Genomic DNA, 12,053 nt, shown 5'->3' with positions numbered 1-12,053 from the left:
AGAATAGCAGCTCACATTCCTTAGAAAATGACAAGCAACATCCCTAGATCCTGTTCCCTACCTTTACAAGCGAAGAGGATTTTCTTTATTTGCAGAAATCAATGACATTTCTGGGTGGGTGAGGATGTTCGAGATATAGACCACCCACAACTACAACCCTGTGTAAACCCTCTCAGCAGCAGCATCTATAGTGAGAGATCCTGGATCGACAAATTAATCCGAAATAGAACGGGACAGTGCGAATTCTAGCAGATCACCATCATCATCATCGTCATAGTCATCTCCGTCATCATCATTCATCCGATTACTGGTGTGATAAGGAAAGTTGATGAGAGCGAGACTGATCTTTACCTGCTTCAACCAAAACATCGCCGAATTGAAAGCTGCCTGATCTTATCGGTCTATCGATCACGCGATCGGGAGATTTAACCAGTCTGGAATGATATCTTGCCTCGGTGACACACGAAATGGGTTCGTGGCATGCCCGTCGTGATTTTAACCTGTTATAGTTAAGTTCAAATTACTTAGTTAAGAATAAATTAGAAGCATGCATAGTTCGTTTTAAATAAAATGTGTTGTCAGTAATAAAAGTGTGTCAGTACAAAATATGCGCCTACGTTACTGAAGGAACTTTATCCCGGAAACAATAAGACGTCGGTGTAGCGATTTCGGTATAGTGCTACTCATTGCATGTTGGTTGCATGCCATTCCGCCATTCTTTGGTGATCTCTCGTTCGATGTTGGGATTTGGACATCTACCGCTCACCGCTATCGAAGAATCTATAAGGGTAACGTTCACATCCCCACATTATTATTATTATTATTATTATTATTATTATTATTATTATTGTGGGGATGTGAACGTTACCCTTATAGATTCTTCGATAGCGGTGAGCGGTAGATGTCCAAATCCCAACATCGAACGAGAGATCACCAAAGAATGGCGGAATGGCATGCAACCAACATGCAATGAGTAGCACTATACCGAAATCGCTACACCGACGTCTTATTGTTTCCGGGATAAAGTTCCTTCAGTAACGTAGGCGCATATTTTGTACTGACACACTTTTATTACTGACAACACATTTTATTTAAAACGAACTATGCATGCTTCTAATTTATTCTTAACTAGGTAATTTGAACTTAACTATAACAGGTTAAAATCACGACGGGCATGCCAACCCATTTCGTGTGTCACCGAGGCAAGATATCATTCCAGACTGGTTAAATCTCCCGATCGCGTGATCGATAGACCGATAAGATCAGGCAGCTTTCAATTCGGCGATGTTTTGGTTGAAGCAGGTAAAGATCAGTCTCGCTCTCATCAACTTTCCTTATCACACCAGTAATCGGATGAATGATGATGACGGAGATGACTATGACGATGATGATGATGGTGATCTGCTAGAATTCGCACTGTCCCGTTCTATTTCGGATTAATTTGTCGATCCAGGAGCTCTCACTATAGATGCTGCTGCTGAGAGGGTTTACACAGGGTTGTAGTTGTGGGTGGTCTATATCTCGAACATCCTCACCCACCCAGAAATGTCATTGATTTCTGCAAATAAAGAAAATCCTCTTCGCTTGTAAAGGTAGGGAATAGGATCTAAGGATGTTGCTTGTCATTTTCTAAGGAATGTGAGCTGCTATTCTCGGGTAATAAACAGATTTTCTCCACTGGACGAGTCAGCATTCCCGTAGCGGTTTTCAGTGTAACCACTCTTACGGTTTCATCATCACCAGGATGAGTTTGAACGATTCGTCCCATTTTCCAGCGCATGGGTGGTTGATTGTCATCTTGAATGATCACCAATTTTCCTACGTCGATTTGAACAGCTGGCTTCCATCGTTTTGCTCTTGCTTGAAGTAGACAGAGATATTCTCTGCGCCATCTTTTCCAAAAATGTTGCACTTTCTGCTGCATTAACTGCCATTGAGTTAGACGATTTGTGGGAATGCTCGTTAGGTCTGGCTCAGGTATTGTTTGGAGTGATTCACCGACAAGAAAATGACCCGGGGTCAGTGGTTGCAGATCGTTCGGATCATCAGATATGGGTGTTAGTGGGCGAGAATTCAAGCATCCTTCGACTTGCACAAGTAAGGTGTTTAAATCTTCTGGGGCACGGGAGTTTCGCCCACGATCTTTAAAATGAGATTTTTAGCGGATCGAACAGCTACCTCCCAGATACCACCAAAATGAGGTGCGCTCGGTGGATTGAAATGCCATTGAATCCCTTCCTTGGCTAATTCTTTGGAAACTATGTCGTGATGATGCGCCTCTTTTATTAAGTTAAGAAACTCCTTCAGCTTATTTCTAGCACCGACAAAATTGGTTCCATTGTCGGAATAAATATCCGAACACCGACCTCTTCTGGCCACAAAACGACGTAGTGCTTGCAAAAATCGATCTGTAGACAAATCTGTGACCAGTTCTAAGTGCACTGCCTTAGTGCACATGCACACGAAAATAGCTACGTATGCCTTAACAACCACACGTCTTGGTGCAGGTCTAATGTAGAGGGGTCCAAAATAGTCAACACCGGTTCGTGAAAACGGGCGAGATATCGTGACTCGAGCAACAGGTAAATCACCCATAAATTGTTGTATAGTTGTTGGTTTTGATCGAAAGCACTTATGACATTGATGCACAATATGTCTCACTACACTTCTGCCTCCAAGTGGCCAGAATTTGAGTCGAATAGCTCCCAAGATTAATTGTGGTCCAGCGTGTAGAAGCTGTTCGTGATAATAACGCAACAGAAGACGTGTGAGCCAGTGTCGAGCAGGTAAAACAACAGGATGTTTAGTGTCTTCTGACTCCATTGCATGTCTTAAACGACCTCCTAGTCTGATCAGCAACTCTTTGGAGATGAATGGGTTAAACCATCTTAACGGCGAACTCTTGTGAACAGCAACTCCCCTTGTAAGTGCCTTCCATTCGCTTGGAAACATTTCTTGTTGAACTAGTCGGACAAGTGTGTTTTCCGCCTCTTTCAGCTCATTTGTGGTCAGGAACGAAAAAGGTTTCCTAGCATCTCTCGGGGTCCGTAAAAGATGGATCAGACGTAACCAATAAGCAGTGCAACGCAATAAGTCGTTGTATGAAGAAAATTTTGTCATGTAATAATTGTTAAACTCTGCAGTTGTGGAAACAGTCACAGCTATAACTGTCCGCCGTTTCTCTTCATCGCACTCATTTGTTGGTGAGAATTCCGCTCTACTAGGCCATCGGTCTTCAGTCTCTTGTAACCAGCTAGGTCCCTGCCAATAAAACTGGTTGGAATCAAAATCATCTGGAAGAATTCCTCTGGAGATGAGATCTGCTGGATTCTGAACACCAGACACGTGATTCCATTCAGATCCCTTTGTAGCTGACTGTATTTTTGCCACCCTATTTGCAACGAATGTTGTCCAGGTCGATGGGGTTGCAGCGATCCAGCGCAGGACGCACGTAGAATCCGTCCAGAAATATGATTTAGAAGTAATTTTTATCGATTGACGAACCTTTTCGTACAGCTGCACTGCCAGCAGTGCACCGCACAACTCCAACCTGGGAATGGTCTGAAACTTCAGCGGAGCAACCTTAGACTTCGAGGTTAGCAGCCTTACTTTTACCTCTCCAGCTGAATTTTGACTCCTAAGATAAAGACATGCACCATACGCTTTCTCCGATGCATCCGAAAAGTAATGGATTTCCACACACAACGCTTCTGGGATGATAACACAGCGATCGATACGAATTTCGTTGAATAGTCGAAGCTGATCATAAAATTTTCTCCACCTCTCACCCACCGTTAGAAATAACGGCTGATCCCAGTCTAATCGTTGATTATTTTCATCACGCAACGTCCACAACAGCTGCATGAAAATTTTTGCATTGGTGATTGCAGCACCCAGAAGGCCTAATGGGTCGAAAAGTGATGCGATCACCGACAATATCTTCCGTTTTGTAAATGGTTCACCTGTATCTTGCATAGGAATATTAAACTGATACCGAAGTGTATCAGTCATTGGCATCCAAGTCAGTCCCAACGTTTTTATCGAAGTATCTGGATCCAGAACGATTCCTTCCGAAACTCGAATGGCAATATTCTCTTCTGCTATGCCTTGTAGCACTTCAGGACAATTAGACGCCCACTTCCGCAAACAAAAACCCCCACTTGATGTCATCGAATCAAGCTGAGTTCGCAAAATGACTGCTGATTCAATCTCATTTGCTCCTGTGATGACGTCGTCCATATACGTATCCTCAAGGATTGCCTTGGACGCTAGCGGATACCGCTCTTCCTCATCTAGCGCTAGTTGTTTTAACGTTCTTGTTGCTAAAAATGGAGCTGGCTTGGTTCCATACGTCACCGTATTCAATTCGTAGGTAGATATCTCATCCGATGGCGAGTTACGCCACAAAATACACTGTAGCGGTCGATCTTGGGAAAAAACTTGAATTTGTCGAAACATTTTTTCAACATCGGACACTAGCATAATTTGGTTTATTCGACTGCGTAGAATAATCGAACGAAGGTCCTCCTGTATGACAGGACCTGAGAGTAGCACGTCGTTTAGTGATACCCCCGTGGAAGTCTTACACGAAGCGTCAAATACGACGCGTACCTTAGTAGTGGTACTAGAGTCCTTTACTACAGGATGGTGTGGCAAATAACAACGTTTACCAGATCCCGGAGTCGCGTCATCAATCTTTCGCATGTGACCAAGATGCAGATATTCTTCAATGAACATCTCATATTGTTGTTTCAAATATGTGTCTCTTGCAAGCCTACGCTCCGTCCCTTGAAGGCGTCGTACTGCGATATCCCTTGATGCACCTAACTTAGATAATAGATCTTCATTTTTGGGTAAGGCGACGGTGTACCTACCACTTTGATCTCTTTGAAACGTATTCAGAAACAGTTCCTCGCAACGTTTCTCTTCGAGCGAGAGCGCCTTTTCTTGTTCAACTTCCTCACAAGTCCAAAATCGCGTCATTAGCGATTCTAAATCCTCCGTGGTTGACACATTGCAGCTCATGCTTAGTGATCGATTGGAATTTAAATATCCACCGCATACGACCCAACCGAATACAGAATCATTCAATGTTGGTAGCTGCTGTCCTAAAGAAATTCTTTTCCCTGTTTCGAAAAAATCGAAGAATGCCTCGATGCCGAGTACCAGATCGACGACCTTCGATTCGAAGAAGGCCGGATCAGCCAATTTGATGCCCTCCGGAATTATCCATTTATCAGTGCAGATAGTAGTGGTTGGAAGATTAACCGTAACCTTCGGGAGAACCAAAAAACTTAACTCTCTGGAGTATTCCGATACCCGCGAACGTAAAACTGCTTGAATCCGATATTTGACCTTGGACGCTGTTTGTCCAATTCCTACCACCGATATATTCACTCGCTCTCGTGTTAACTTCATGCGCTGACCTAATCTCTCGGTCACGAAATTGCACTCAGATCCCGAATCCAAAAGAGCACGAGCAGGAAATTTGTTGCCATAATCATCCTCGATCATAACAATCGCTGTAGCCAAAAGAACCTTAGCAGCACTTTGATGTGCCGAATTAACCGCTAGAACCTCTGTAGCCGCCACGTTGGCTATTTGTATCGTAGAATCATTGGATGGTTCCCTTGACGAAGAAGGATTGTTGCCCCCAGCAACTACCGCAACCTTCTTGTCGTGCTCCCTTTCTGACCTGAAACACACAAGAGTGTGGTGTCGTGCCTTACAGTTTCTGCAAGAATATTTAGACTGGCACTCCTTAGCATGGTGTCCAAATTTGAAGCAATTCCGACAGAGTGAGTGAGTTTTCAGCAGAGTGTCCCTATCCGAAACCTCCATTCGCTGAAAGGAACCACATTGATAAAGTGGATGATTTGACGAGCAAACGACACAACGTCCCCCAGACGCTTGCGTTGAACTGTAACTATTCCTCACGGGTGGTATTTTTTGCCTTGGTTGTAATTGCTGTTGCTGAACACCCCTAGTGTCAGCAACCCTTGTTGGCAAGCAGTCCAATACCTGAAGCCTACGCCGGAGGAAGTCAAATAAATCCGTCAGTGTATCAGTTTCCTTCATGGCTGAGAACTCTTCCCAGCTTCTACGAGTGACGGGGTCCAATCTTGTGGTGAGGATGTTCACCAATAGAAGATCCTTGTAATCGGCCGATTGAATGATTTGATCTAACGTTTGCACAGTTCTTTCAAACCCTTCAACTAGACTGTGTAGATCGATAACAGATTCCTTCGCAAGGATAGGCAGGCTGAAGAGAGCTTGTACTTGACGTCGTTTCAGCTGCTTACTATTGTTGTACCGTTTCAACAATAAATCCCACGCTACTTGATAGTTGGCCTTGGTAATCTGAAGAGGGTCGATAAGACTTTTGGGCTCACCTTGCAGGCACCCTTTCAGATAATGGAATTTCTCAACCTCGGGTAATTCCGGTTTCCAGTGAATGAGTGATGTAAAAAGATCCCGGAAGCTCAGCCACTCGTCTATGTTTCCGTCGAATGACTGCAGCTTAATTTGTGGTAGCCGAACGTGATCGCTATTTCCACGTATCGACGAGTCACCGAGTCGGGTAGATTGATCCAACACATTCGGTTCTTGTAATTCCTTAGCCTTGTCAACTAAAAAGGATTTGATTTCGTAATACCGATCACTGAGCTCCATGCGCTCTTTTTCCAAAGCACTGCCTTCAGCATTGTAATCATCATGAGCAAAAATGTCAACTAATGTTTCACCGAACCCTTCCCACAGCTCGTCTAACTTATTCAGGCGCACTTCAACCTCAGTTGCTGTATTCGTTTCCTTGAAGGCTTGTACGAATCTCCAAATATCGTTGAAAGATAATTGAATCTCCTTTAATCTAGCCGTTAACGCCCGCATTGATGGTGGCTTTTTAGCCGTTGTGGTACCAGCAGCAGGCATGATATTTGGTGAAAGTAAACAAAAACCAAAAAAGAGGACGATGTAGTGCTCTGCGAGATGACCTAGCTTCGCTAGGCATATACTGTGTAAATTACCCACGAAAACAGTATTTGCGCTATATAACAGTGTCCAACTTCGTTTCGTCGCCAAATGACATCCAAATATATGTAATACTCATCGGTAAAATATGATCGCCAAGAGGAAAAGATTTATGTAGTACCAAATAAAGTCGGCTTCGGCCGGGCATATACTGTGGCAACTCACCCAGAGAAACCAACAGCGACGCAAGACTACGGCGAAGTAAACTGATTCCAACTCCAAGTTTAAAGAAAATGCCCAAAGGCATTCAAGGCTCAGTAAGTTTATGCAAAGTCGAAGAGAACATCATTTAATTACAATTGTGTATTTTCTGTACTAGCTTCGGCAGTATACTAATAGTTCACTCACCTGAGAAAACTATTATGACGCATCCACTTAGTATTACGCCCAGCGCGATAACGATCCTGAATTGGTTTCCTATACCAATACTGCCAATCGTCGTTGGTCCAACGAAATGACGTCCCTTGCCGTAAGTTGTAGCCAAGTATTGAGAAACGCGTCGAAATCACAGTGTTAGTATTCTGGTGGAAATGCTTCGACTGGACATATACTGCACTAACTTAATTTACCTTCAAAAGAAAACGTGGCGCCGGTCCAGTGATTCGAGCATCAAATGTGGTATTTTCCAGTTATGGAATCTCAGAACGTTGTTGACCAATTGATCCGTTGGTGTAATCCAGAAGCAATGGCGGTTCCGACCCAAGCGACGCCAATTTCAAGGCGCGATTATGTTGTACAGCAACCTATTGTTCTTTATGGTCCAGTGCGATGGCGGCAACAAGCGTCGTTTACCATTGGTGGCGTCGGTATCATGCAGAACCTTCCTGGATTTCCTTAATTTTGTAGGTCCCAAATCCGGCTCGAAGGACCAAAATGTGGGGATGTGAACGTTACCCTTATAGATTCTTCGATAGCGGTGAGCGGTAGATGTCCAAATCCCAACATCGAACGAGAGATCACCAAAGAATGGCGGAATGGCATGCAACCAACATGCAATGAGTAGCACTATACCGAAATCGCTACACCGACGTCTTATTGTTTCCGGGATAAAGTTCCTTCAGTAACGTAGGCGCATATTTTGTACTGACACACTTTTATTACTGACAACACATTTTATTTAAAACGAACTATGCATGCTTCTAATTTATTCTTAACTAGGTAATTTGAACTTAACTATAACAGGTTAAAATCACGACGGGCATGCCAACCCATTTCGTGTGTCACCGAGGCAAGATATCATTCCAGACTGGTTAAATCTCCCGATCGCGTGATCGATAGACCGATAAGATCAGGCAGCTTTCAATTCGGCGATGTTTTGGTTGAAGCAGGTAAAGATCAGTCTCGCTCTCATCAACTTTCCTTATCACACCAGTAATCGGATGAATGATGATGACGGAGATGACTATGACGATGATGATGATGGTGATCTGCTAGAATTCGCACTGCCCCGTTCTATTTCGGATTAATTTGTCGATCCAGGATCTCTCACTATAGATGCTGCTGCTGAGCGGGTTTACACAGGGTTGTATTTGTGGGTGGTCTATATCTCGAACAGTAATATTTAACTGAAGTTGCAAATTATTCAGCCATTGAAAATGAATATTTAAAACTCTGCCTACAAGCATGAAAGCAAAAATTATCTTAGTTGTTTTAACTAATTCACGCTTTTTTTTATAACGGCCAATAAGCCACTTTCGAAAGAAATTGCAGGCAACCTATGAAAACTAGAGTATTAAATTTAACACCAGATGAAAGAAAAAACTTTTCTCTGCCGTTTACTATTATGATTTACTCTCAGCGAGTACCGAGTCATTCGAAATTTACCGGCCAAAACAATCACCGGCTAACGGTACTGTTTTGATCGTCCGCTCACAACAATGCACTGCTTCAGTGTATAATGTGCAAAAAACCTCTCACAGAAAAAAGCACTGTCTGTATTGTCTATTACACAATAGCGATATAATCTAGTTTTGATCGTCCGGTCACGTTATCGCACACGGTACTGGTTTTCAACGCTTTCGCAGTAAACACAATGCACGTCCGTTTGCTCGGAAGGTTGAAACGGCAATGATGGACTCATTGTTGAAAATGATAACATTTCACAATCTTCCGCTGCGATGTTTCCAATGGAATGGTTTAAAGCAAATTATTGATCCATTGGCGGCTGCTGTTGGTGTTACCATAAATACAGGCAACATGATAGCTTTTCTAAAAGAAATTTCACAAAGAATTCGCGCGAAAATCAGCTCAGAGCTGCAAAACAGATTATTCAGCCTTAAAATTGATTCTTTGTCTCGGCAAAATCGTCATATCGTAGGCGTAAATGCCCAGTATGCCATCAATGACGTTATAGTAATCCGTACCCAAAGTATGCCATCAAATTCTCAAACTTTGAAAACAACGCGGAAAACTCTTTACTTTTGCTTGGCTTTTTCGCGCAAGGACGACGATTTTGAGGTAGTCAGGCACATATCTTCAACTGACTGCGTATAAAAGGGGAACCGTGGTCGAAATTTGATCATTTCTTCTTGTGCGTTGGATGCAAGCAGACGTCGTGGGACCAGAAGCTTCGGAGAGTGCACCTTCTGCGTGGTTAAACACCTCAAACTCTCAGGTCGCAACTCTCATTTAGACTCAGTCGTCAGGTGGAGCAGTCGGCAATGAAAGCAGACCTTTTGCGTGGTATAAAACCTCAAACGCTTAGGTCGTGCTTTCATTTGGACTTCAATCGTCGGGAGCAGCGGTCGTCAATGATGAGAGCAGACGTTTTACGTGGTATAAAGCCTCAAACGCTTAGGTCGTGCTTTCATTTGGACTTCAATCGTCGGGAGCAGCGGTCGTCAAGGATGAGAGCAGACCTTTTGCGTGGTGCCAAACCTCAAACGCTTAGGTCGTGCTCTCATTTGGACTTCAGTCGTCAGGTGGAGCAGTCGTCGTTGAAAGCAGACCTTTCGCGTGGTGCCAAACCTCAAACGCTTAGGTCGTGCTCTCATTTGGACTTCAGTCGTCAGGTGGAGCAGTCGTCGTTGAAAGCAGACCTTTTTCGTGGTGCCAAACCTCAAACGCTTAGGTCGTGCTCTCATTTGGACTTCAGTCGTCAGGTGGAGCAGTCGTCGATGAAAACAGACCTTTTGCGTGGTGCCAAACCTCAAACGCTTAGGTCGTGCTTTCATTTGAACTTCAATCCTCAGGTGGAGCAGTCGTCGATGAAAGCAGACCTTTTGCGTGGTGCCAAACCTCAAACGCTTAGGTCGTGCTTTCATTTGAACTTCAATCGTCAGGTGGAGCAGTCGTCGATGAAAGCAGACCTTTTGCGTAGTGCCAAACCTCAAACGCTTAGGTCGTGCTCTCATTTGGACTTCAATCGTCAGGTGGAGCAGTCGTCGATGAAAGCAGACCTTTTGCGTGGTGCCAAACTTAAACGCTTAGGTCGTACTCTTATTTGGACTTCAATCGTCAGGTGGAGCAGTCGTCGTTGAAAGTAGACCTCTTGCGTGGTATAAAACCTCAAATGCTTAGGTCGTGCTTTCACTTGGACTTCAATCGTCAGGTGGAGCAGTCGTCGATGAAAGCAGACCTTTTGCGTGGTGCCAAACCTCAAACGCTTAGGTCGTGCTTTCATTTGGCCTTCACTCGTCAGGTGGAGCAGTCGTCGTTGAAAGTAGACCTTTTGCGTGGTGCCAAACCTCAAACGCTTAGGTCGTGCTTTCATTTGAACTTCAATCGACGGGAGCAGCGGTCGTCAATAATGAGAGTTTTAGTTTTAGAATTGCAACTGATCTCTGAGTCTGTTCTGGGTTCTAAATTTAGTTCTTGAACTCAGATCCAGTTCCTTATTCTAGAATTCTTCTATTCGGTTCTTTTTAGAACCATTATAATACTCTCAAAGAATTATGCGAAACTTTGTATTACTCTATACAACCCATTTGATGGTCGTGACGAAAAATCGTCTTCAAGTTTCAGAGCTTAGTTCCGGAATATGGGTTTAGAATTCAGAGCGTGTGTGCTGAGCTGGATTCTGGAAAAAGATTCCGGAATTGATTTCAGTTTCGAAATTGTAGTTTTAGAACTAAAATTTAACTGAGTTCTGAGTCTGTTCTAAGTTCTGAATTTAGTTCTTGAACTCAGATCCAGTTCCTAATTACAGAATTCTTCGAATCGGTTCTTTTTAGAACCATTGTCGACGATACCTCTCGCCGATTAGATGTGCGAACCACCCTGCCCTATTCCTCGCAAGAAAGTTACCACAGGGTATAAAAAGCAATTTCTAACAACCTTGACAAATGTCACTAGTGCAAGAGTCAGATAAAGACAGTAAAAACATTAAAGCGATCGGTTGTGCAAATTTTAGTCGGATTGGATTTAATATCTATTCTGTTTGGAATTTCTAAATCTAACTTGATTCATCCACGTAGTAAGTGGAACAGTTAGTACAATTGAGGTACGTTTAGAGTAAAAGAATTATTACATGTATTACTTACCTTACCACTAGTTAAATACTTACCATAAATGTGTGAATTAAAGCTTAACCTAAAACTTACCGTTGATATTATAGATTACAATTAGTCATCCTTCCGCGGTGATACCTGAAAAGAAAGAAGAAGAAACACTGAAAATGTAAGAAGCGATTATACTTACCCTTTATATATCTACTAAATAATTCAATAAATTATAGCCATTTAGCTGCATAGTAAGGCAACTACAAAGACGGTGTTTACTTTCGGGAACATTTCTAAAAGGATTTTCATCCTAAGTTGGATGTTGGATAGTTACCAAAAAGTTCCTTCAGCGTACGTACCGCCCGGAAGAAGGATTCTACTCGTCGGAGGAGAGTAAATACCGAAGACGACCGCTCGGAAGTGAGGTTTGAGAGTGGATTTATATCGACCGCTATAATAGTTATAGAAGATATTTCTGTCACCCACTAATCGCGAGTCCCGTACAGTTTAGGTTAGAGTGAAATAAATTGTATAAATCGTTCAGGGAAAGTTAGGTCGCTATTTCGGTTAAAATAGTCGTTCGAA

The 12,053-nt window shown here is 43.1% G+C and overlaps 1 protein-coding gene across 1 annotated transcript; it reads right to left on the bottom strand.

Annotated features, from left to right (window-relative positions):
* Positions 1–213: 213 nt before the first annotated feature.
* Positions 214–6,930, bottom strand: LOC131428935 (uncharacterized). Its single transcript, XM_058592994.1, has 2 exons — positions 3,505–6,930; positions 214–351 (listed from the first exon to the last, which is right to left on the bottom strand). Exons 1-2 carry the CDS (start codon positions 6,928–6,930, stop codon positions 214–216), a joined length of 3,564 nt encoding a protein of 1,187 aa, XP_058448977.1.
* Positions 6,931–12,053: the final 5,123 nt, after the last annotated feature.

This window comes from Malaya genurostris, chromosome 2 (assembly GCF_030247185.1).
Source record: "Malaya genurostris strain Urasoe2022 chromosome 2, Malgen_1.1, whole genome shotgun sequence".
NCBI classification, from domain to species: domain Eukaryota; kingdom Metazoa; phylum Arthropoda; class Insecta; order Diptera; family Culicidae; genus Malaya; species Malaya genurostris.
The sequence above is the reverse complement of the archived record's forward strand: the minus strand, read 5'-3'. Positions and strand labels throughout refer to the sequence as shown.